The 27458-nt window shown below is 40.4% G+C and overlaps 1 protein-coding gene across 3 annotated transcripts in view; it reads left to right on the plus strand.

Moving 5' to 3' along the window:
* The window catches only part of PKHD1 (PKHD1 ciliary IPT domain containing fibrocystin/polyductin), a 284017-nt gene that overhangs the window by 188438 nt on the left and 68121 nt on the right, over positions 1-27458 (plus strand). For all 3 annotated transcript variants that reach the window (XM_076332602.1, XM_076332604.1, XM_076332603.1), the window contains 7 exons: positions 3414-3527; positions 5256-5343; positions 8711-8865; positions 10772-10924; positions 11283-12161; positions 13306-13468; positions 17474-17634. In XM_076332602.1, the coding sequence (XP_076188717.1) occupies positions 3414-3527; positions 5256-5343; positions 8711-8865; positions 10772-10924; positions 11283-12161; positions 13306-13468; positions 17474-17634 (1713 nt within the window). The remainder of the gene's footprint in view (positions 1-3413; positions 3528-5255; positions 5344-8710; positions 8866-10771; positions 10925-11282; positions 12162-13305; positions 13469-17473; positions 17635-27458) is intronic.

Here is a 27458-nt window from a genome sequence, read left to right on the forward strand (position 1 = left end):
CATCTCTTTAATATTTCTTTTTGCCCATTCGTGTCAGCTTATCTGCTTACTTTCAGTATCTTCATTCTCCTTCAGGTCATTGATAAAACGTTGCGCACGTCAGGGCTTGCAAGACCACACCAGAAACAAACCTGCTTGAGTCAATGCCCCCATTCCAGTCAGTCAGCCTGTAAATTAATGTGTACCATGTTCATGTCGTGCCAGTGTAGTTTGTTAATCAGAAAGTTTTGTGCTACTAAGTCAAGTGCCTTGGAGAAGCCAATTATATTATATCAAAGCTATTATCTTTATCAACTAAACCTGTAATCTCATTAGAAGATGGCAACAAGGAAGTTTCACAGGACCTTTTTTCTATAAAAGCAGGTTGATTGGCATTAATTATATCATCCACCTTTAATGATTTATTAATTGTGTTCAGAGTTGGACATTCCATTTTCATTTATTTTTCCCCTAGAATCAGTGTCAAGTTGACAGGCCTGTAGTTACCTGGGGGTCCTACTTTTATCTTTGTTTGAAATATTGGCACAATATTAGCTTTCTTCAAGTGCTCTGAGACAACGTGAGTGATCCCAAACTGACTGAAAAGTCCGCCTTAATAGTCCAACGAGTTTCTGGGCTCACTCTTCTGTAGCATTTGCATTCAAGTTACTGAAATCCATTGATTTAACACCATGGAACTATTAACAGAAATAAGCAAGTATTAAGATTGTTTTGTTCTAAAGATACTTAAAACCAGTCTAATTTTTCTACTCATAGATATCTCCTGTGTTCTTTTGTGTCATATACCATTTACAGTTTCCAGCCACTGAAGCATTTCTGTGAACGCTATCTTCCCATTTTTTGTTTTCTTTGCTAAGGATTTAATATGGTGATGAACTATTACGAATAGTTTTATTATAACTTCTTTGTTTCTCACTCGATTATATTTGTGTTGCGTGTTTTTTTTTTCTTTAACAAGGGTAACATTCCTTAACCTATTGTCATGCTTTTTAGGACTAAAAGTCACAAATTTTAGCTAAATGTAGATGTAATCCTTTCAAAGGAGTGATAACTTCCAATTCAAGCCTTTAGAATTCATGTATCCAAGCATTTGCCTGTGATTGCTAAGCCTGGAAGCCTACTTAAAAATTGTTTTAAAATTGAGCTGAGAATTGGATACGTCACATAGCTATTTTTAACTGACTTAACTAGAGGAAATAGTAAATGCTTTGTAACCAGCAGTAAAATAATAACACTAATAATAACACCAACAGTAATTCATAATGATAATTAATAATAATCCCCCACTTTAAGGGGACATCATCACGGTTAGGAAATGGTAATTGTGAATAACGTTGTAAGATAGAATCATAGAATCATAGAATCATAGAATCATTGAGGTTGGAAAAGACCTCTAAGATCATCGAGTCCAACCGTCAACCCAACACCACCATGCCCACTAAACCATGTCCCTAAGCGCCTCATCTACACGTCTTTTAAAAACCTCCAGGGATGGGGACTCCACCACTTCCCTGGGCAGCCTGTTCCAATGTTTCACCACTCTTTCAGTAAAGACATTTTTCCTTACGTCCAATCTAAACCTCCCCTGCCGCAACTTGAGGCCATTTCCTCTCGTCCTATCGCTTGTTACTTCGGAGAAAAGACCGACCCCCACCTCGCTACAACCTCCTTTCAGGTAGTTGTAGAGAGCGATGAGGTCTCCCCTCAGCCTCCTTTTCTCCAGGCTGAACAGTCCCAGTTCCCTCAGCCGCTCCTCATAAGACTTGTTCTCCAGACCCCTCACCAGCCTCGTTGCCCTTCTCTGGACACGCTCCAGCACCTCAACGTCCTTCTTGGAGTGAGGGGCCCAAAACTGAACACAGGGTTCGAGGTGCGGCCTCACCAGTGCCGAGTACAGGGGCACGATCACTTCCCTACTCCTGCTGGCCACACTATTTCTGATACAGGCCAGGATGCCATTGGTGGTCTTGGCCTCCTGGGCACACTGCCGGCTCATGTTCAGCCGGCTGTCGACCAACACCCCCAGGTCCTTCTCTGCTGGGCAGCTTTCCAGCCACTCTTCCCCAAGCCTGTAGCGCTGCATGGGGTTGTTGTGGCCGAAGTGCAGGACCCGGCACTTGGCCTTGTTGAACCTCATACAGATCAATATAAATGTCTCCAAACATTTTTGTTGAGTCTTTCTTTGGTCGTCAGTGTAGCTAATAACTTCATCCCAGGGGGTAAGGTTGACCTGAGGATTGGGAAAGGTATGTCCAGGCTGAGTATTTTAAATCACAACCTTGCTTGAGGTTGAAGCAGGAAAACAATCACTCTGAGTACAAAAATAGACACAAATGTCTACATAACTCTGCTGCTGCTCTAGCTGGATATTTGTTTAACCTAGTGCATCAGTGGTGAAAGTGCTTATCACTAGTTTTGGTTTCTGACAGTAGTATTTGGTTACAGCCCAATTCCTGGTTTTCTTCTGTTCAAACCACAGTTGTGGGAGTTTAAACAAGAAAGTCAAAGATGGTTTGGATAAACGATGGGTGCTGTAAGACTGAATGTGTTCCCTCCGTGTCCCCAGAGAAGATACAAGCTCACTGGTGTGAGATATATTACAGGGGGAGCATGCAAGTCTTGTACTGTTTGTCTTTTACCCATTTAAAAGATGTACAGAGAATTTAAATATCCACGGATATCAGTCAGAGACTGGTGGAGAACAATTAATTTATTGATTGATTTCACTTAATTAAAAAATGCTCCTAAAGAGGAATGTTTCTTTAGGATGCAAAATCAGCTCTCTTTTCCAAACTAGTAATTTTTAAATATTAAAAGAACATGACAGGCCAGCTAATTTTATACAGATATGTATATATTTTTTAGTTCTACATCTGCCGCAGTTTTCTGTTGCATAATTGATTTAATCTCTAATATTAAAGGAACGCTGAACTCTTTTACTGGACTCCGCATACATTTCTCCAGGGCAAAAACTGTCCTACTTTTTCCTCCTTAGTATCTGTTTAGTGCTGGGCCATTTTCTTCTGAAACTGTAAACTACCCTTGGTGAAATAAATGAAGTCACAGTTGGAATACATTTTACTGTACAGACTTATCACCACAAGATAAGAGCACCATCGCGCACACCAACATTTCCTGGGCATTTTCTTTTCCCTTGCTCTTTTCCCTCAATCTTTCCATTGGTCTGAAAGACCATTTTACCATTTAGTCCTGGCTGCAGGACTCATGATTACCTGGGAACTGGTGAAATTGTAATAGAGCAGAAAGGCAAAACTGGGCTGAGGAGGAAAATGCTAGTTCAGTCATTTAGACCTCTAAATTTGGATTCACGCACCCCAGTTCTGCTCCCCCCCCCCCTTCAGCATTTCAAAAGCCGTTGATACCTTTGTGGATGGGTTGTTGCTTTATTGCAGGTTCTTTTCAACATCCCCTAGAAAGGGATTTAAAGCTGCTGGTCCTTCTTCGGGCATCTGAAGAGATTTACTGTGATCGTCTGGAGGAAATAAATGTCCACCCAGGGAGTATTGGTATGAAACATGAGTTCACCTTTTCATAGGAAACCAATCTTAGGCAATAGCCAAATCTACCACTGCTGAGCCTTTTACTGTGCCATGCAGGAAAACTTCTAACAAAGGTACACATATTTTTTGAGCTGAAATTGTTAACTTTCACCAGGTTAATTCCTGGATTTTCTATGGATTCTGTTTAGGTAAAATTTGACAGAAGTGATCAATCAGGTGTCAAATCCTGAGGTCTTTATATGATAAACTGGAGAGGACTTAAAAGGACCTACACACATGTACAAGGGTTTGGTCTTAGTTCTAGATCTGAGATTTGTAAAAGGTAATTGTCAAAGTTGAGAGTATTCAAACCAAGATGACCTTGTTGAGTGGAGAGAAATGCACATTGCCAGAGGGCATTTTGACTCAGTTATCTTTGGCCTCTCTTAGGATGAAACAAATTGCAGTCAAGTTTCCAGGCTAGGATGATGAGTTTAAACTCATATCGCTATTTTTAAAGCCTGACTTAATTGAGATGAACTACATCCAAGAGCTACTGGATGGATCCAAATACACACATTTAAATATTTCCAAACATTTGGACTCATAGAAAGACTGACAAAAGAAGGTTTATGTTAAAATTTACATCTCCTCATGTAATTATGGTTAAAGAAATGTTAACTTTTCTGTTCTCCATGTTTTAAAAAATACTTGAGTATTGCAAGGCTTCATTCATTGTTGAACTTTTGTAAAGACAGCAGAAATTCAAACTGCTATCAAGAGAAATTGCCTCCATCAAGATTTGTAGAATATTAAAGAAATTCAGAGAAAAAACAAATGAACAATCAAACACACACACCCCACACGATTTGTTTCTGATAGTGACATTGAGAAAGTATTGCACACATTGATCAAGCAATTACAAACTTCTAGCAAATAGCTAAGTGGAATGTTTGGAAGGCAAGACGGAAGCCTAATTGATTCTGGATTCTGCGTCGTTTTTAAGTCTAAATTACTTAGGAGTTGAAGTATAACGGGAGCTAGCAATTTGACTTCCATGTCGTGGAAAAAGTTGTCCATGGAGGAGATTAACCCAAGCAGTAAAATGGGTCCACTAAATACTTGAAGCACAACTCCTCTGAAGCAATGTGTCGCTATTAGAGATGCAGAACAAATGTTGAACTGACTCAAACTGAAAGATTTCAGATCAGGTCAGCAAATTGAAACAAAACATTTCAATGCAGGAAATCAGAAATTTTTCATGCTTCAAATGTAATCTTCTTGGAACATGTCATCTGTATGAAAAGTTTCTATATTTTGGCTTTTTACTCTGGGTTTGGATCCCCTTTCCAGAAAAAAAAAAGTGAATTTTTCACAGATCAGAAATATAAATAATAGCTGAGTAATTTTTTCTGTCTTTCATTCCTGGATTTTTTACTTATTTTGTTTACTTAGGTAGATTTTTTTTTTTTTAAGGTAGATACCTTTGTCTGCAATTCCAGTTTGAGTTAATGAGGCTTCTATGGCACAATCCCCTTTCTTGCCTTTACATGTGATGGTCATTTTACTTTATTAATAATTTATTTCTAGTTCACTTTGTATTTCAAGTGGGGGTTATGTGCTGTTCTTACACTTTTTATAAAATATAGAAGCATGTTTTAATAAATGTAAAGATTTTCATGTATTTAGTTATTGGTTCAGTTCTTCTCAAGTCTCTCTTTACCCTAACTTTTGGTCTTCTTCTGTTTTTCCCAGGGGTCTATGGAAAGGTACAAATTTATAGCGCTTATCCTAAGACATCTTGGACACATCTGGGAATTAACATTGCTCCTGGCAATGAAAGGTGGTATTTTGCCCAAATATTCCTCCAAATATTAAGTCTGGACACCTGTTCCTATGACTTGTATTAATATTACTCTTTTCATTTGTGATAATATTTAAACTATGTCTAGGTAGAAGAAGAACAATATTACATCTTGCAAGAAAATTATACTATTTTTAGACTCATTTTAATACTAAAGAAGAATGAAGTTGAGATTTTCTTCTTTCCTTCTGTCTTTCCTTCTTTGCTTGCTTCTGTCCTTCTGTCCTTCTTCCTTCCTTCTTCTCTCTCTCCCTCTGTTTTTCTTCTTCTTTTTAGAAGGAAGAGATTTACTCCAAAATGGCTGATATCTTGATGATTAGGATGTTCATTTTGGTTTAAGAGACGTACATTAAAATCTCATCTCTGAATTAAGCAAAACTGGGATATGAACCATGTTCTTCACATCTTAGATCAGTCCTTTATGGAGTGGTTTCTGGAGCGAACATCTTAATTTGTCCTATTAGACTTAATCTTTTTTGTATATGTAAATAATGTCAATTGGCTCAAAGACTATAAGGCTGCCTGTATAGCCTGAAGAGTAAGGTTTCTGTGTGGGATGTGAGGCTTCCAAGGTATAGACACATTTTCACTTAACCTTGGCAAAAATAGCTTTGAAATGCTACCTTCTCTCTCCCCTGTTGCTGCCCGTCCATAAACTTTTACAGCCCCTGCAGCAGACTCATCTTCATGATCACTTACCCATGAATTCAGTCCGAAGGCTTAGCCAAAACCATCGCCTAAGACAGGTTCAATGGAGTTGCCACAGATGCTTGTTAAGAGGATAGGTGTCTATGGCCTGAAGTTCAAACCTTTCACCTGAACCAGAGAACATGTCTGCATAAGGATCTCACCCGTAAGTGCACTGACCATTAGTCGGTGTGGGGTGGGCACCTACTAGATCTCTCTGGAACTCTCATTCTTGACTCTGCCTTGCACAAAATATTCGTCACCTTTTGCTATAATTCTTCCAAGTGCTTCATTTTTAACTGAAATACATGTATTCAAAGAAAAAATATCTACTAGTCAGGCTTAACAAAAACTCATTGGAAGAGTTCCCATCTAGGTAGAGGTGAAATATCAGCATTTAGGGAAGGAATTATTTGTAAACTCATTGTAGAGATGTGCAGTGGAGGCACAAAGATCTCACAAGTAGGATTTGTTTGTTGTTAGCTCTCACAAAGTTGAGTGTCTAGTGTAGATTAATTGTTTAGGATTGCTGTATGGTCAGTGGAGAGACAGATACTTCCAGATGCTGATTCAAACCATGCAACATTAGAATCACCCTCTGGAAATTCTTCTCTTTCCCTGATAAGGATGGGAGTTCAGAGTAAACAGATTCTTGACTGAAGCATGACAGTTAAATAATTGGATGAAATGGATCCAGGCTCGTATTGGCCTGCTGCCCAGATGTTTTATATGAAATATCATGAGGTGTTAAGATATAAGCATTTGGAGTTCATTCATCCACCTTAAATATGACACAAACAGTTCTTTTCATTGTTAAAAGAAAGAAAAAGAAAAAAAAAAAAAAAGCTATTTATCATGAAAAGCCTACTAATAGCCAGCTAAGAGTTAATGTGGTTAGATACAGGAAATAGGCAAGTCAGTGCTAAAATATGAAAGTTGAAGGAAGTGGCTTTTTTATTGACTGAGAGAAGCTGCTGTATATATTTTCCAGCATGAATCAGCACATGAATTAGGGAAGGACTTATGCTTTCAAAAAGAAAGAGGAAAAAAAAAAAAAGAATTGCTTATTTGCTTACAGTGAAAACCTAAACTAGTATTTCAACAGATTAGCATCTTAGAGGCTTTCTTTTGCTTACTTATTCCTCTCATTAGATTTCTTTGAAATGCGAGAGTCAAAAGAATTATGTTTGGGTCCACAAGACGTGAATTATTATTGGATTGTGTGCTTGGAACTGGACTTAAGATTCAACTTGTAGTACGGGTTGCATGTGAACTGTGAAAAATGCCACAATTATTCTTACTCTGTGTGGTTTTGCTTCCTCTTTGCCAGTGCATTTATCCTTGAACAATACAAAGTTCTCAGTCGCACTAACACTTTCCTGCTGTTTCAGAAGCTGTCCCGTGCTTCCTCTAAGCAAAAAAAGAAATCAAAGTTTTGGTAGACTTCTCTACTCAATGTTCACAGGTGCTGAAAACTGGAAGTACTTATCTTGAGCCTAGTCACCTTTGAAAAAACCTGGGAGAAGAGGCACTAGGAAAACTTGGCAACATAGCTTGCTAGTTACATCCCTTTAGGACTTTCCTTCCTCTCTGTAATTCTGTAACTCTTGAGTGCACGATGAGGTATTCTCTGAATTAATTCAGTGGCCTATTTTCTCAACAATTACCTGAGGAATATAGATCATCACCTGGCCAGCACCAGTCACCCTGTAGTAGGACCTTTGGTGTTTATCGAATATACATAAACACTGATCAGTATTAATTTTGCTTTCACTAAATGCTCTTATTTTCTGTATGTGAAGCTAAAAAAACCCTGAGCTACAAATATAACTTGAATGCAAAAGGGGATCTTCAGTTCAAGATTAAAACAGATGAATGGAGGTGTCTGTGTGAAATGTTGAAAAAGGTGCTCAAGCTCCCATTCAAGTCAGTGGAGTCGTAGGTGCTGGAGCCTAGAGGGCTATTCAGCCACCAAGGGCAGGATTCAGGTACCTAAACATAGTTTTGGGGCTCATCTGAGGTGCCTTTGGGCTCATCTGAGATGCCTTTGAATTCCCTCTATGGCTTCCACCCGTGGCTCCAGGAACTCTCCATGAACAAGTCCTATCATATCTACCAGCTGATGTCGTAGAGATCCTGGGACATCTCAAATAGTAACAGGTGCTCACGTTTAGGCAATCAAATCCTGCTCTACGTGCCCAATTCAGAGAGACCTGAATTGCCTTCCACACACTACTGACTGTACCGATCAACTACACTGGAAGCTTAAATGTCAAGTGCACACGGACTTACTCCTACACATGGACACCTACATTTTCATGTCTAAGTCCAACGTTGACTTTCAGCTCTGTAGGATATTCCTGGCACCAAAATTGGTCTGACGCATCTTTGGTAGGCAATTTACTTGAGCCCTGCAACTCTGTACTGGAACCTTATACCTTCTTAATCAATGGTGTGAAGTAGATGTTTCAGGATGAAATTCCTCCCACATATTTTAGACATCTGTTTTTGCAGAAAGCCCTAAAGGGGCTTTTCCTAGAGCTTAGCCTGTGGATTCTTTCTGAGATCTGCCTAGGCAAAACTGTTGCTCATTTTTTAGGAAATCTGTGAGCATAACTCTCATAAATGTAATGACTAACTTAATATCTCGGCATTACAGGATTTTTGTGGAGGACGAAGTGGATTGGAATCATGGTGGAGATATTGTGATCAGCTCTTCCTCCTATGAAGCCCACCAAGCTGAAGTAGTTACACTTAAAGAAGTCAATGGTCATAGCATAAGAATTCATGAACGCCTTCTGCATAGACATATTGGTAAGGAATCTGTCTTTCCATTTGAGAGTTTTCTTCTGAAGCATTGACTTTCCATTTCAGATCTCAGCAAGATCAATTCTACTTTATTGAGCTATCTTCATTTCTTTCTCCATATGCTTTTTTCCTTGCTGTTTTGATACTGAAAATGTGATGTTAAAAATTGCACAGAATAGCTGATTCTAACACGAATTTCTGGGAATAGAATTAATTCAGTGTTAAATAATTTTGGAAAACTTCCTGGTGTTTCATGTTTTAAGTAGAATTGGTTAGCAGAGAGAGAAATTAACTGAAATTTTAAAGGCAAAAAATAAATGCAGAGGTTTTTTGGCCATTTACACAATTTCTGTGGTGTGTCAAAAACTGAAAAAATAAAAAAAAAAAACTTTTTGCGAAATAATTAGACTCATGGAGTCTAATTTCAAGTGCAAAATTTCAAGTCCATGGCATAAAACAAATGTATTTGTAATCTAATATGTAAATAAACATAAAATCTGTATATAGCTCTATTTCGTGTGTAGATTACATGGGATCTATATTTAACTGGAAAAAGAGACACACTGTTGATAATTAATTTAATTTTATTTCAGCCTATAAAGTAAATTTATTACCATCTATTTAACAAAAATAAAAGAATTGTTATTAACAGGTCAAGTTTTGAAGCTCCAAACCCAGGATTTTTCCTATGCGTAGCAATATTTTTTTTAATTTAGTCTTTATTCAAGCTAGTAGGCATAGAAGTTAGTATGATGGATAAAAAGGTTCAGAAATATTGTGTGTTTTAAATGGCTATACCTGGGCTAGTAAACAAAGCTTCACTTGGAACTGAGCCCTATTCTGCAATTATCCATAGTGTTAATCGATAGTAGCCTCCATGGCACAGTTTCGTATGACAGTTGCATTTAAAAAAAAACAAAATGCAGTTCAAAGGATAGCATGTCTAGTTTATGCATAGCTTTTCTTTTTTGCAAGGGAAGGAAGAAACCTGCCAATCAGTCCTGGGGCCAGAGAACGGTTCTTAACCTATTTTCTTAGCTAATGTAGATACAGTAAGTGTATCCTAGGATGAAATGATTACATACACATTGAGTACTGCAGCAGTTGTTAGATATAGCTGGAAAAAGAAAGGACTGATGGGAGAATTAAGAGCTACATAAATACTGGGATTTGCCTGGGCAAATGTAGATATCTACAGTAAATGTTCACACATGAGCTAGTCACTCTCAGCTCCCTTGATAATCAAAGCAGAAAAATACATACTGCTCACTTGTATTTCATCTCCCCCTAAAGCAGATGTATAAAATAGATAACAAATTGCACTTGAGAATTGCCTGTTGCTTTCCATTGTACATAAAAATGGTTTGGATAACTAAATCATATCTGTAGACATCTAAAGTCACCTGAGATTAATTCCAAGCTAGACACCTGCATAAACTCTCTCAAAAGTCTCGTTTAGAAAGACTTTGTTTAGAAAACACACACAACCCAGACTCTGTAGCAAATTGTTTTTTAGCATTGTCATTGGTCTGATCCTAATGAGAATTCATGGAGATCAACTCTGCAGTGTACTGAAGAATAACTCCAGCACATACAGCTTAGAAAAAATGAAGTGTGAAGCTGTTCATTGATTTGGCATCTGCACACCACAGGGAAAAGATTTAGCACCTTCTTTTTCTAAAAATGAAATATGTTGGTAAAATATAAGCGCATGGTGAATATTTGATGGACAGGTGGCCTTTCTCTTTTTGTGTTGATGTGTGTAGATTGTGCTGGAGGAAAAACACACCTGAATGTCAGTGCAAATTCTGCAGAGAAGCTGTGCATAAGCTGTCAGGCTTTATGTCCCTCAAAGCACTGGTTTATAGGTATGATAGACACTTATCACATTTTCTTTCTTGAAACTCCCCAGGGCACTCTCATGACACAGAAGACGGTAGACGCATCCCTTTGGCTGCGGAGGTCGGACTCCTAACACGGAACGTACAGATCAAGTCTGATGTGGCTTGCTCTGGGAGGATGCTGGTGGGACGTTTTACAGACTCCAGTGGGACAGAGTTTGAAGGTAATTGAGATTCACCTGTCCTCATCGACCAGACCAGTTCTGCCCAAGACAGTACGATCTAACAACAGATGTATCCATTTGCATGTGCTATGCAATTCTAAGCAAACTGTGACTGTGCGACATGTATGAAACATGAGTATTAATAATATTTCATAAATAGTGGAATATATTTTAGGAGGGGCTGTTCTGTGGTTAGTTGGTTTTTACTATAACTTTATATATATTTATGAACAAATACCCATTGCTGGCAATACACTGACAAAGATTGCCTGCTATTATATGCCTGAGTGCTGTTTAAATGGGTGTCATCCTTACCCCCCTTTTAAGCTTTGATTTCACTATAGTTATCTCATTGCAGGTGTCCTTCAACTCTTAAATATTGAGTTTTTGAACTTTGGGCCTCCTCAGCTTTCTGCCATTGAATTCAGGAATATATCCCAAGGGTCCTCGGTGGTGTCATCCAGCATTAATGGTAGCTGCGGAGTTGGCATTAAAGCAGTCACGAGCAACTGGATCTTGTTGCATGATAACACGGTGTTCAACACGGTTGGACCTGGCATCGATTTGGAAGGGCAAAATCATTCTCTCATCAGGAACCTTGTTATTCTGAGCAGGCAGCCGGAAGGCTTATTAAACTGGGTTGCTGGCATCAAGGTGAACCTTGTCATTGGGCTCTCCCTCTGTGGCAATGCTGTGGCAGGATCTGAGCGAATTGGCTTCCATATCAGGGGCCAAGAATGTTTGCTAGATGGAGAGTACTGCAGTGAAAACGTGGCCCATTCAAGCCTCCATGGTATTCATCTGTACCGAGGAGACGGATTTCAGACCTGCACTAGAATCACAGGTTTTCTATCCTATAAGAATTACGACTACGGTGTCATGTTCCACCTTGGAAGCAGCGTCATCCTGGACAATGTGGTGCTGGTGGACAACACTGTGGGTCTCATGCCAGTAGTGTACTGTCTCTATGCCAAGCAATGCCACACGGGGAAAAGATTCATAGAACTTAGAAACTCCATCATTGTCGCAACAAGCTCAACCTTTGACTGCATCAGAGACAGGATCAAGCCTCACTCAGCTGATCTAACAGCCAAGGATCGACCACCATACTACCCTCTAAGAGGCCGTGTTGGGATTTTATGGCCTACGTTTACCACTGTTCCCAGCCAAAGGCCAGATAACCCATGGCACAACACTGAGCATTGTCCAAAAGTCTTGGGACTCATGAAGCTGAAAGGTTGGTCTTCCATGTCCACTGGCCAGACTATTCTGTCACTGTTTTTCTTGACTAAATACATTTTTCCAATTGAAGTTGCAGCTTTCCACACCCACAAATGGACATGGTGGGGAAATCTGAGCCTCAGTGGAATTAATAACAGAATTCTTCTTCAGCTCGATACAGTTCAATTAAAAAAAATGTTATTTGGTATTTTTCACTTTCTGAATCTACTGCAGTATAAATATGTCATGTGCTAATGTATATATTTTACCTCAAACATGCCTGCCTTCTGTGCTATCTATTTTTCCACTTGATTCATCTCTCTGATCTACAGTTACCTCTAGCTAAATAAAGATACCAAGTTTGAGAAGTTAATAGCACTTTGTATAGAATTTGCGTAGAACATAATGACTACAGCTGCACAGAAAGAGTTATGGCTTTTATTGTTACAAGGGATTGCACAAGAGGGATAAAAGTCAGTTATGTATCCCATGTCTTTGGTTCAAATGAATTCTACAGTGCCCAGAGTAATATTTGCATGTAGCAGAACCTAGATAGCTGGTTGCTGTGGTGGGATCTAAATACCTCATAGTTTTTCGTGCCTTTATCCCTCACTGCTACCTACTTTTGTAAGAAAATACATTATCCTTTTTTTACTGAAGAATAAAGGAGACAGAGAAAGACAAATAGACTTGGCCAGGGTCTCACAGAAAATTTGTGGTAAAGCATGGATTTTGTTGCTGCCCAAGAGTTCAGTGCCAGAACCAAGCACGTGTCACCAGACCCGGCTCATATTAACATCTGGCAAGTGGATAAACCATCCAAAGCAGGTTGTCATTAAACTGGTTTGTACTGATTCAAATGAAAATTTATTAATCACTCTTGCTTTTGTTTCTTTCTCACTGTTTCCTTTGATTTCATTTGCTATGGGCATGACTTGGCTTGTGCCAACTTAAGATATAACTTGGCTATGGAATATTCTAAAGCCAACTGAAGATCTATGATCAATGCAATTAGTTTGATTTAAAAATGATTTGTGTATATATATACATATGGGAGCAATTTAACATGGAAAATGTCACAGAACAGAGCCTTTCTCTCTCTAGTTCTGGCACTCCTCTAACCACTTTTCCTCACTTGATCTTCTCTTAATGCCTGGCAGAAGTCACCTTTACTGGTTTTACAAAGAGCTGCTACAGTGAAGACAGGGACGTCTGCATCATGTCAAATGCTGACCATTTAGGCATCATGCCTCTTATCACAGCAGAGAGATCAAGGATGTTACATGTCAATGAGAAGGACAAGTTTTACTTCCGTCCAGCAAGGTAATATGCTTCATTTTGAACTTTTTCAATGGTTTGTGCAAAAAAAAGCACCTACACTTTTGGGACTATCCTCACCTCTGTTTGTATCAGCTGTCTTTTGGTATTGTCTTACAAAGAGTTTAAGCAATTGGTTTAGACTGGATGTCTGGCTGCAGAGCAGTCCCATTCTTTGACTCTGCTCTCGTACTGCTCGTGTCTGGCAAAAATGAACACGCTCAGACATCAAACAAACACGCACAGAAAAACTTGAATCCAGAAGATTCAAGAAAGAAACTTAGTTTAGGGCAATTTTTTTTAAAAAATTGAGGTCCAGATTCCATCAAGGTGCATCTCCAGACCAATCCTCTTGGACTTCCCCTTTTACTGACATTTATGTAGCAAAACAAGCTTCACATATCCCATTTCTTAAAACTCCATCCTGAGCGTCTCTGACTTAGCCTCAGGTTTCAGAAAATGTCAGGACCTCCAGCAAAAAACCCTGAGACAGGGAATGTCATTTTGGTCGGGGAAGTGGAGCTTGATTTTTGCCTGCGAGATCACATCAGAAATGTTGATCAGTACCAGGCAGGCTGTGAGATGTCAAATGATTGCCAGAACTGCTCCTGCCCAGGGAGAGTATCATCTGCGTGTGGAGGAACATAGAGGAGGGAGGGGAGAGCTTCATCTATAACCTTAAGTCACTGCTGGTTGCAGTGGTTTAAACATACCACATCCAATGGAAACCACATGCCCATTTATTTATTACAACCAGTGAACACAATACAGAGGCTATGTCAGGAAAGCCTTGAAGTAGCAAAAAAAATCCAGCATGGACTCCACTTGCCAGTCAAAAATAATTGGAGGTGTCCCACACTGCTATGTTTAGAGCCCCTCCAGCCTTCTGCCAGAATTTTTATTTTATTCTACATTTTTGCTTTTTGCTCTGAGCATTAGTTTGCGTGTAGATTTCTGAGACCTGTCCAGCTTGTCAGCTCCCATTATGTTTCACTCGTATCCATCCCACAATATTATGCCATTAGTGAGCTGCTGAATATGCAGTCCATTGCAAGAGCTGGTGGTTTTCAAACGTGATGAATGCATATGGATTACTGTATGCTTTCTTAGTAATCTGGTAAAATTCTGAGGGAGATTACATCTCTCGATGCTCCTCATGCATTATCTGCATACATTTATTTAACCCACCCTTGCAACTGCTGTGCTTGATCCAGGCTGCGGCTGCATTGTTCTGCTTCAGCGTCCTGAAGGGATATCTTGATGGATAAGTCTTGTCAAAGAGTAGATGAGCATTGCCTTAGAGCAAGAGGGGAAATAGAAACATCAGGGAATAAGACAAGACCATGAAGTACTTTGCTTCTACCACTGGTAGACCTAACCAGCTGAAATGTTGGATCTTCTGAGAGATGTTCAAGAATTGAAGTAGGCTGTCAGGATCAGAGGAGCTATCTGTGTTCTCCAAATCTTTTGAGCTGTGTTGATTGAGGGCATCGGCCCATTTGTTTCTCTGCCCTTACTGTAAATCTCTGCTTATATCTGTTTGCCGCATTCAAAATGTCACTAACTGGGTTTTTCCAGCCTGAGCCCAAGAAATTCTAAGTGTTCTTCAAGACTTAATGTGTATCTATGTAGCAATCTGTAGATGTTTCCTGGACTTTGCTGGATTACAAGTCATTGTATCCCATTGTATTTTGTAATAGGAGTGATATGGCCAGTTGGCTAGTTCCTTTAAGCTGTGCTAAACCTTTAGTCAAAATGCAGTTAAAAGCACTTAAGATCCTCAACATGGGATTCCGCTCACTACACTTTAGTGATCCAGAAATTAGGCATGTAATCTAAAGAAGACACTAAACTCATTCTGTAGTCAATAGAGACCCTTGTCTAGGAAATTATTAAGCTCAACTGTCTTATATATGTCTCAGGTGAGGTGAGTTCCCCTCCAACAAATCTGTCCTGTTGCAGGTACCTCTCTCTGTGGAAGCCAGTCTTTAATGATCTACGTACAAATTCATAGGCTTTTCTGGCTGTTTCAAGCCACTAAGCTTACAATTTCCTCCTGAGAGTATACTGATGATAAAATTGGATAAATTTATTTGAAAATTAGATGTAGCTTGCCGAGATACGTTATCATGCCATCCAAAAAGAGCTTTGTTCTGTTTTGGACTAACACTCTGAAACTCTCTTACCTTATTGGTCTCATTTTCAAAGTATGGTTTAATTCTATTCTTAGGATCTGAAGCTCTCATTAGAAAGAGAGAAATAGCTATTCATTGCCTTTAAGCCCATCAAAACCACCAAAATGACGTTGAATCTCCAAACCCAGGTTTTTTATTAGAATGTAAATTAGGACAATAATCCTTTCAGATGCAGTTCCAAACACCTGGGTATGAAAGAAAAAGAACAACAAACAAAACAGGTTTATAAACGCATTAATCCTTATGCACTGTGTCCTGTTAGAATGGGTTTTCTCTTTCAAGTTTACTTCTACTCTAGCAATGTTAAGTGGCTCCTTGACCTGCAAGAAACTTCTCTGAATTCCTAGCAAAAGTATCTTTACTTAAGATGCGTGCTCCCTGCTGGCTCCCTCTCTCATACTTTCTGCCATTTCACCTTCCTTCATGCTTTCTCCTGCATAACCTTAGTTGCTCATGGGAACGTGCAATTTTCTGACACTTCAGAGGGCTCCCCCATTCCAGAGTGCAGTGGTTAGAACAAGGCAAACAGGTGCTGCTGGGCAGCCAATGCTTTTTAACAAAAGGGTACTGTCGTGGTTTAACCTCAGTCGGCAACTAAGCACCACGCAGCCGCTCGCTCACTCCCCCCACCCGGTGGGATGGGGGAGAGAATCGGAAGAGCACAAGTTAGAAAAAGTCGTGGGTTGAGATAAAAACAGTTTAATAATTGAAATAAAATAAAATAATAATATAATAACAATAATAATAATAATACACAAAACAAGTGATGCACAGTACAATTGCTCACCACCCGCCGACCGATGCCCAGCCAGTCCCCGAGCAGCGGCCCCCCCGGCCAGCTTTCCCCCAGTTTATGTACTGAGCATGATGTCCCATGGTCTGGAATGTCCCTTTGGCCAGTTGGGGTCAGCTGTCCTGGCTGTGCCCCCTCCCAGCTTCTTGTGCACCTGCAGCCTGCTCAGTCGGTAGAGCGTGGGAAACTAAAAAGTCCTTGGCTAGTGTAAGCATTACCTAGCAACAACTAAAACATTGGTGCGTTATCAACTTTGTTCTCATCCTAAATCCAAAACACTGTACCAGCTACTAGGAAGGAAATTAACTCTATCCCTGCCAAAATCAGGACAGCTATGTACAACACACACCAATCTGTAAGCAAAAAATAAACGATCCATCACCTGGTGGATATGAAGAGCAATGCCAGTACCATATCAGCACTGCATACTGCAGCAGAGATATTCCTGGTCACATTTCCCCTTTGCTCGGCAACTGCAGGCTTCATCTGCCATAGGTCAAAAAGTAATGGCGTATGGATATTGATGGTTGCATCACTGCAGTTCCTCAAATCAGGAAATCCAAGAGGGAACCAGAGGTATACAAGCTGCAACTTCATTGCCGGCTCTAAGGACCGTGACAGTCCACACTGGCCAAAAGAAACCCCGGGGAGGAGGAGATTTGGGGATAGAAGTTATACTGGAAATAAGGTGATTTTCTTTGTCCAAACCCAGCCAACATTTGGAGAGGGAGGGTGCTGCTGGGTCTTTTTTGGCGGTTTGGATACAAACATGCCACAATGTAAATATTGCTACAGAATTTCTTACAGACTATTCCAGACCTTGACTGATATGCTTAGGTTTCATTTATTTTTGCTTATTTTCCATTTTTTTTTTTTCTTGGGCATGTGAGTTCACCTAGTAAATATCAAGACATTGCATGTATGTGCAGAAGTGTTTGTTGCTAGTGTAAATAAATTACAAACATCAGCACAATATTTTTCCTTTGCTGTCTTCATAATAACTTTACCTCCCCTGCCTGTCAGTGTACAGACCTCAGAAGACACCATGTTCCCTGAAAAGAGATGCAAAGGCTCGAGAAAGGCCCTTTTCAAGGATTTGGATGGAGGTGTCCTGGACCTAGAACCGCCTGTTTCTGTTTTCCCAAAGTCAGAATTCGAATGGACACAGTTCTACTTGCAAGCTGGTAAGTACCTGTGCTATCTGGAGTGCTTGCAAAGTCATGCGTGCATTTGACCCATGAAGTGTGGGTTTACCCCAGGCTTTCATTGAGACCTACAACTGAGGTCGAGACGGTGGTGGTCCCAGGTTGTGTGATGCCTTTCCAGGGTGGATGTAGTGATTTGGGTCCCTCACTACAAGAAGGACGTTGAGGTGCTGGAGCATGTCCAGAGAAGGGCAACGAGGCTGGTGAGGGGTCTGGAGAACAAGTCTGATGAGGAGCGGCTGAGGGAACTGGGGTTGTTTAGCCTGGAGAAAAGGAGGCTGAGGGGAGACCTCATCGCTCTCTACAACTCCCTGAAAGGAGGTTGTAGCGAGGTGGGGGTCGGTCTCTTCTCCCAAGGAACAAGCGATAGGACGAGAGGAAATGGCCTCAAGTTGCACCGGGGGAGGTTTAGAATGGACGTGAGGAAAAATGTCTTTCCTGAAAGAGTGGTGAAACATTGGACCAGGCTGCCCAGGGAAGGGGTGGAGTCCCCATCCCTGGAAGTATTTAAAAGACGAGTAGATGAGGCGCTTAGGGACATGGTTTAGTGGGTGGTGGTGTTGGCTCGACGGTTGGACTCGATGATCTTAGAGGTCTTTTCCAACCTTAATGATTCTATGATTCTATTCTATGATTCTATGAATTACAGTGTAGAAGTCTGGGAGGCCTCATTGCACAGTTCTGTGTCCACCAGTGCCTCTCTGCCTTCTTGCAGAATCATGTCACCTGGCGTCCTTAGCCCCTTTAGGGTTTAATTCATTCATTTTAAGACCAGAACAGAACTTACCTGCCCTTTACAAAGTCCTCTGAGAGCATTAAGTCAGACATGCCATGTAAATGCCACGTAAGTGCAAAATAATAACAATAATTGGCCCAGAGAGGTTTTTCATCCATATCCCACTGAGGAGATAATCAAGCTGAAAACCCGCTCCAGAAGTTTAAAGACCCCTCTCTCTGGTTTAAAAAGGCCCATTCTGCTGGGTAACCACTTTCTGCAGGTTCACACAGCAAGGCTCCGTTCTCATCCTGATTAAAACTCTGCTCTCTGCTTCCAAATAAACTCTTTAATTACAATTAGCATTTCCTGCGCCTGCTGCTGATGGCGGCCATTTTGCTGAAAAGGCGCATCATTTGTGACTCCAGCGGTATGGGAGACTGATGGAAGGGACTGTAATTAATCCTGTTTTCCATCCCACTCTAAAACTGATTAAACACAAGAAGAACTTTAATCTTTAAACAAAATGTCTAATGTGTATCCAGTAAAGGCTTTTCCTCTAAGGATCCTGCTCTAACTGGCTGCTTACAGGGCTGATTAATGTGTTGTCTAGATGCAAACACATTGGTTTTTACTCTACCTTTTCTGCCCTGATTATGAATCACATGCAAGTGCTAATACCCTAGCAGTATTACCACTTCGTACCTGCACATTAATGCATACATACTTTTGCATACAGAACCTGGATTTTATTTAGATTCGCACCATTTTTAGCACACCCTGGCACGCAATCATATGCATGCCAGGAATCCCCATCAGCTGAACTGCACTGACAGTGCAGCCTGCACTCCACAGGGTTTATCTCCTTGTGTAATGGAGGCAACAGCATATGGTAAATGCTGCCTGCCTCTGAGGCTATAACAAAATTGCTGTGTTTTCTTCTTGCTGCCCAAATATGAATTCGGATTTTTTTTTTCCCCCTCCTTTCACAATTGTGCGTTTAATTCCTCTGTATTTCTCATTCTGACCTGCAGTTCCTTTCATCTTGAGGTTGACATTTGGAAAGGCACAGCTTGATGCTAAGGTGAATTCATGGTCGTCTTCTTCCCTTCTCTCCCCCCTCCTTCTCTCTCTTGAACGTTGTAGCACTGAGCATTTTGCACAGCGCAACGCAGGCTCCCACGCTAGACTAAGAGGATAAAATGTTTGCCTTTCCTGCTCCCACAGATCTTCTCTGGGGCCAGATTCCCCCTTGACATGACAGTGCTTCAAGGCCAGTGACAATGGTGGTGTTATGATGCTGTTGAGCAGAATTTGGCCCTTGTAGTTCTACCTTTCCTGAATCCAGATGAGCATTTGGTACTTATGTTGTCTGGGCGGTCAAGACCCACCTGCTGATCCTCTCCTCTGCGCATCCACCTGGCACCCTGCTAAACCTGAGTAATTCCAACCACCTCCAGCAGCTTCGTCAGAGCACTGCAATGCGGTGGTTAGTGCTCTGCTAGCCTGACTAAGCACAGAAACAGGAGAGAGTCTTTTCAGGCAGCTGCACAACATCCTTGCCACTTCCAGTTCAGGGACACAAGTTTCTTTGAGACTCAGAAGCTCTGGCTTTCCACATCCTCTTAAATGCACCTTCATCCAGAGGCATGTATATATATCCTTTAAGCTTCCAGCTTGGACAATCAGCTTGAAGTTATTGGCCCTCAGCCATTTCTAGATATTCTGATTACTCCAGGGGGAGCAAACCAAAACACTCGATGTACTTCAGGGACACAAAAGCCAGGAAGATGTTTTCCCAGAAGAATACCATAGGGAAGAGGCTGTGAGCCATAACTGGGGCACAGTGGGTCACTCAGTATGATATTAATGTTCCTGAATCCATATGATGTCTTTTATTGAAGTCACAATCAATATAGAATATATGTAATATATTATTTGTGTGTATATATATGTGTGCATGTATGCAATAGGCAAGGAGGGACCGCTTGGCTTCCTGAGTCCCACCCACTGCAGATGGGCAGTGGCAAGCCATGCAATGTATATTCAATAATGTACCCACTTTTTTTTCTTTTGTCTTCCTGTGTGCCTGACCTTTTACCTCCTGTGTTAGCTCTTTGGCTCATAGACCAGGTCTTTTTACTGTGGCTTTCTGTAGAAGCGGACTTGTTCATCTAAAACTGAAGTTTTAGATTTCTGGATAAACCACAGAATTCAGAAAAAAAAAAACCAAAGAGGGAACAGATCCAAGATTTTTGTTATTATCATTTCTACTAAAAGAAAAAGGAACAACAACAAAAGTGGTTTTGAGTCAAACAAAGCATAATTATTTTTTAATCTAAGAGTACTTTTTGCTCTTTTTTTTTCTTTTAAATGCTGCAAAAGTTTAAAAAGAAATGTTTTCCAACACCCTCCCTAAATCATTTATGAGAAACTTTCACAGTATTGTTTTTCAAATTATCCAAAACAATTTAATGAGTTTAACATGAATTTGTAATTATTTTAATCTCTTTGAGATGCCATTTTTGGATGACAAAATGTTTTTCTCCCAAAACCCATCTCTATACCAAACCTCTTACAAAAGAGCTTGGGGCCAGGCCTGGAGCACTAAATGGTACCACGATACAGGAAATACCAGAATCACAAGCTGTACAGCAGAATTAGCTATAAACATGAGTGTATTTAGCTGAGGAATGAAGGATAAGTGAACAGTTTGTGCACTCAACTGATTTCTGTGTCCTGGTTAAAACCCTTATTACACGAAGGATTGCTGATACAACCATCGTCCTGTAAAGTTTCAACCATTTGCTGGCTATCTGCAATAATTATAGGACTCTGTTAGCGTACTGCCTCATGGAAATGTCTGTAACCCAACAATAGCCAACTCCCAAAGACACTGAAGTTCATTTTCTTCCCTTGGTGGAAGTGTAGCTGAGGACCAGAGGCTGGTAGAAGATTCATCTGACCCCACTTCCATTGCCTCCAATATTCTCCCTGGTGAACAAAGAGAGATTGACACCTTAAGGGCAGAATTTAGGTGGGCTGATACCTGGATGTCTGAGAGATGAACCCAAGCATTTCAAGTTTTAATCTAGAGCCTGCAAACACAAGCATTTTCTTCCTGCTGACAGACATGTTCTAGGCATTTTTTAAAGCAATTTGGGCTGAATAATCATAGAATCATAGAATCATAGAATCATAGAACAGCCTGGGTTGGAAAGGACCTTGAAAGGTCATCTGGTCCAAACTTTCATGGAAAGGGAGCCTAGATGGGATTATCTAGCACATTGTCCAATAGCATCTTGAAAACCTCCAGTGACGGAGACTCTACCACATCCCTGGGGAGGTTGCTCCAGTGAATGATTGTTCTCACTGTATAAAAAATTATTTCTTATAGCAAGATGAGACCTCTCCCAGTGCAAATTGTACCCATTGCAACTTGTCTTCTTCATGTGGCTTCTTGTGAAGAGAGAGCCTCCGTCCTCTTTGAAGCCTCTCTTTAAGTACTGGAATACTGTGGTGAGGTCCCCTGAGCCTTCTCTTCTCCAGGCAGAAAAGACCTAACTCCTTCAGTCTTTCCTCACAGGGCAAGTTCTCCAGCCCTTTGATCTTCTTTGTGGCCCTCCTTTGGACCCTCTCCAGTCTGTCCACATCTTTCTTGAACTGTGGGTACCAGAACGGGACACTGTACTCCAGGTGCAGCTTGACAAGCACTGGGTAGAGTGGAATGATCCTGTCTCTATGTCTGCTAGCAATTCCCCTGGGGATGCAGCCCAGGATCTGATTTGCCATTGTAGATTCAGCAGCGCGCTGCTGACTCATGTTCAGCTTGTTGTCCACCAGGACCTCCAGGTTCCTTTCAACAAGGCTGCTCCCAGCCACACAGATCCTAGCCTGTACTGGGCTCTTTGGTTAGAGGTGCTGGACTTTGCAGTTGTCTTTTTTAAACTTCATACTGTTCTTGATAGCCCACTCTTCCAGCCTGTCTAGGTCTCTCTGTAAGATGGCTCCCCCTTCTGATGTGTCCACCTCACCATCCAGTTTAATGTCATCAGCAAACTTGGTGAGGGTGCTTTCAATCCCATCATCCAGATCATTTATGAAGATGTTGAACAGCATGGGGCCCAGCATCAATCCTTGGGGGACAAATAAGCTAACCTGAATATTAAATTGTTGCCAGCGTCAGTGACCCAACTTAGTGATAAAGTGACTGAGAAAAACAGAAATTAGTAGATATTTGTTTGGCTCTGTGCAGCCAGATACGGAGCATCAGTAACTTAACAACCTGTTTGTCTTCTTTTATCCTGCCTCGTAGGAGAGATGTTATGATGGGGCTATAGTCGGAGACATGGGAATGTGGGGAGGGAAATGAAGAAAGGAAATGGTCATCAGAAAAACTCTCTGCCAGTATCCATACTTGCAGAAGTGTTTTTCCCCCTTGTTAGAGGGGAGAATATGACTCTCACTTTCCAAACAAACCCAAAAGATTGCTACTTGCTATATGGGTCTTTAATCTCAGCTGATATTTGTAGTTAAGCGTAAAACTATGAGGATTCCAGATGTCAGGGTATTACAGCATGATAGCAGGTTGGCATCCTAGACAATATTGGATTCTTCAGGTTAGGTGCCTTTGAGTGTTCACATTCGTGCAGGCAGGGATCCAGCCCCCACTGATCTTGTGCAAATCCAAAAGTGAGTCCTTCCCATTCTTATTCTTCCCCTTTGGCACAGCTTCAAATTTGGCCAGAAGAATAACCTTTCTGTGTCTCATGAAATTGTTAATTATAATTCAGAGTTCCTACTATGATTTCCATGCTGGTTTCTAAAAAGATGCAGAGAGATCCTTACGTTTGCATGACAACAATTTCTTTGTGTATCCTATTTTATGGTAGTGTGACTGGTGGAGTCCTTGTTCTGCTTACTTTTACTCAATGGAGTAATTCTGATGTACTGAAGGGTAAGGAAGTTCCGGGCTGAAGGATTTAGCTGTTGTGCAACTTTTTCTTCCCGTTTTTAATAGGTTCTCTTTGTATTTAGTGTGAATAATTGCAATTACTTTCTGCCTTACATAAACCTGGCACCTCCTTGTAAGTTCTCTGGATACAGTAGAAGCATCAGTGAAATTTAGTTCTGTAACAACCCTGTGGGATAGGCATATATTTTGACACTAGCCTCCCAGACAGAGGACAGAATTTGTGACTTGTCCAAGGTCAGTCATTGAATTAATGCATATCCTTCCAAAACCCTGACAGCCAGACTCTTAATTTAAAAGCACCCCACCCTGCTTAGACAGGTTGAAAAGTATGGTTGCATTAACTAGAATCAGCCAAAAAATGTATCTTACATTCTACATTTTTATTAAAAAACATGCCTGGAGCATTTCTTGGAACTTTACTGAATACTTAAATTCTGACTGCGGTTTTAAACAAAAAAAAAATCCCAAACTTTTTTTTTATTAGTATTTAAAAAGCTGAAGTGCTTTATTGAAAAAAATGAGTCAGCTTTAGTGGGAATCTATTGGTGACATTATTAGTGTGTTGTTGATTTATCTGACTAGCAGATAACTGAGACTACATTTTCCTCTATCGTTTTCAAACTAGGCAAATCTAAAGCTGTGAAATTCCTACAGTAGTCTTGCTTGCTCTCTAGAGGTAATCAGTACATTTTCTAGATCATAAAAGTAGGTATTTTGTACGTAAATGCTTATCTGAAGCAACTTGCACAAACATTTAAACACTTGATTTTGTCAACTGCTATTGTAAAAAGCTCTCTGAAAGATTGCATAGGATTGAGGCTAAATGTCATATATGAATATGCAGAGGTTTGCTAGGTCTCATCAGAAATAAGATAAAATGTCAGATCTAGATGTAAACAGCCCAAAATTCCCAAGGATGTGGATCAAGGATTTTTCTACAATCTTCTTTCTTCCGGTAATTTTTATTATTGAATAAAATTCTCAGGTAATAATTGTATTATTATTCATTATTGTTAAGTGTATCGTTTTGGCACACAGGCTGCCAGTATAATCTAGGGCTAAAGCTGTGTGAAAATGCTGCACCATATATATTTAATATTCCAAGGACTATGATTAGCTACACTTGCTATGCATAATCATGTGTAGTAATTAAAGATGTTTGAGAAGAGAATGCAGGTTTGGTAAATTTTCAAGGAGTGAAACAGATGCAATATTGGTCTGAAACATTTATTGTTTTCCTCTGAAGATTTTTTTTGTTCACAGATAGAAATTTGCTTTTTCTGCAATAAATGGCCCATGCAAAATGGGTTGAAAGTGGCAATGGAGGACGTTAAAAGAACTGTTACCAAGTTATTGTTTTATAAAAAACAAACTTAATATGATCAGAAAATACCTGTAACTTTTACTTAATTTTCCTGAAAACACATCCCCGGTAAAGATTTCAGCAGACCTTAATTAAGTTTAGACCAAAGTCAAGAACAAAATTGGGAGGATTTTTTTTTTATGTTCATGGGAGAACAAGGTTTAAAGTAAGCCAAAAGGTAAATAAGTTGGTTTTGTATCTTTGATACCTATGTGGTGGCTCACCAGCTGTGAGATGGCTGAACCTGCTGAACTAAAGGATCAGCTCTGCTGACTGAGGGCAGCATGGCAGAGTGAGGGACATCTGTGGGTGGTGAATCCACCGGTTGGGAAAGAAGGCCCACAGTTCATCTGGATACCACCATGAGACTGTGCCTCAGGGGACAGCTCTACCAAGGCAAAACACTCCTCTGCATAATTTGCTTTGGTAAATCATGGAGGAATAAACCATAGCTGGAGATCCGGAAGGAGCAAACTAGGGCCGATGTGGCCATATGACATTTCCATTTTGAAATACTATAAATTACTTTCCCTCAAACTCATTGTATCTCAGCCTCTAATAAATAGCTATTTTCCTTTTTCAGGGATGTTATTTCCTTCGTTCTGAAGCTAGGATATAAGATGAATGGCATTGTTCATTGTCGGTGTGATCACTATGGAGAAATGCATATATATACATATATATATATACATGTACAAATGTCTAAGCCTATCAAACTTGATCTTCTTGTTCCCATGGAGAGCATCAAATGCTTTTCTCATGATAAAGCCAAAGAACCTTGGGCAAACCCATCTATTTTGCACATTCATTGCTATAAATGGAGTTTAACTATTTGTACCACCCTTTCTACTTCTTTTCTAAATTCTTCCGGTACTTTTAAACAGGCATGCACCGGTGTTCAACCACATAAAATGTAAAATATATGTACGTATGTACTAGGAATAATGAAATTTGGAAAAAGTGATTGCAAAGTCAGGTGCCTGACTATGGGAGATAACCTTGGCCCTTAGGATAGCAATCCTTTTTGAAGATGTGTCAGCAAATAGTTTATGCCTACAATTGCTATCAGAAATGCTTGGCTTCTCTTTTTAGCTTTAATCTCCAAGGATAAAACACCAGGTTTGTCATTTTCAAAACTGAACTCTTGTATTTAAGAAGCTATTTAGAAAAATGACACCATTTTTAGAGTTTGTGAAATCTTGGAGAGCCCATTTGTTTCCTTGTGAGCTAAAAAATAGCTCAGTGCCCCCAAAACACCACATCACCTTCATTTAGGAGTTTAGTTCTGGCTTTGATATCCACCTCTCTACATTTCTGTATATAAATGTTGTCTGCAACCTGAGCATAAGCTTTTTTTTTTCACTGACATGATGTGGCTACATTTCAGGATAGTGGCTCTTAAGTTGTGATTTATAAAGCGTTGGTGGTCCTTGAAACCTGAGTAGCTGATGCACACATCACCCATGGATTAATTTAGGAACCTGTCAGTTAAAGTTGAAAAGAATCATTAGGCATCTGGAAAACAGAAGGTATGAAGAACGGGTGGCAAAGTTGGGTAGCTCAGTCTTGAGAAGAGATGGATGAGAGATTTAAGAACTGCCTTCAAAAATATGGAAGAGTCCTGTGCAGTAGAAAGACATAAATTGCTCCCCAAGTCCATAGAATCAGAAATAATGGGCTGAAATTTCCTCAAAGATAATTTTAGATGTGGGGGAGGAAATGTTAAGATAAAGACAGCGAAACTCCGGAATAGCTTGCCTAAGTGGGTTGTGGAGTCCTGTGGCAGTTATGCAAACATCCTTGGAGGATCCAGATAGAGACGATCTTTTCCTGAGGGGGGACAACAACGGATGAAATAACTTCAGAAGGCCCTTTCTGGACCTATTTTCAAAATTCTGTAAGGATGCTCAGTGGTCTGCAGGAATCTTTGAGGTCTGACAGTGATTTACGGGTCCAAAGGCCAGGGTGTTGTAGTGGGAAGGTCTGGTAATTAGGACTTTCTAAATACTGCTGATGAAGACAAAGAGTGACTACTAGGGAGGTAATTAGTGCAGAGAGATTCTCTCCCAACCCATGCGCTTGGTCCCTCTCAGCCAGTCTGCCTCTTCTTGTGGAATGCTAATGTGCTTGAAAGGTTGTGCAATACGTTAAGCGTAGAGGTTAGTCCCACGGAAAATAGTATACAGGGTCTGAGCGGAGTTTACAGCACCAGGGAACCAAACCTGAGGCAGGTTCCTTACCTGGGACCTCTCCTGAAAGCTCTGTAGCTCAGACATCATGCCTTTTCTCCCAAGGCACTGTTTCACTCTTATTTATCGTTCCTACTTTAGTGATGCCCACAGATCTGAGTCAGTAGCTGGGTTTTATTACTACTAGATACCATCCAGGAATTTTCTGGTACCTTCTGGAAGAAGCTGCTGCTATTAATAGTCAACCCAGAAGGCTTCAGGAGAAACAGAGGAAAGTGTAGAAGTGAGCTGCTCTGGAGTGAGTCAGGGACAGAGTTGAGGACAGCAGCCTACATCGTACAGCCTCTCTAGGCTTGATGGCTGTTACCTTTAAGGAGACTAGATGCCTGTGCTTATGCAATTAAAAAAAGAAATTTGAATTGCATCCTGCAAGTATAACTATATTATTTTCCTTAGATCTTAGAGGCATATCTATAATCCAACCAAACTGCTGAGTGTTAGTTTGCGGAGCTTTACAGGGGAAGCACTGCATTTTGCAACAATTAATTTTGCAGAGGAAGC

The sequence above is a fragment of the Aptenodytes patagonicus genome, chromosome 3, assembly GCF_965638725.1.
Source record: "Aptenodytes patagonicus chromosome 3, bAptPat1.pri.cur, whole genome shotgun sequence".
NCBI lineage: Eukaryota > Metazoa > Chordata > Aves > Sphenisciformes > Spheniscidae > Aptenodytes > Aptenodytes patagonicus.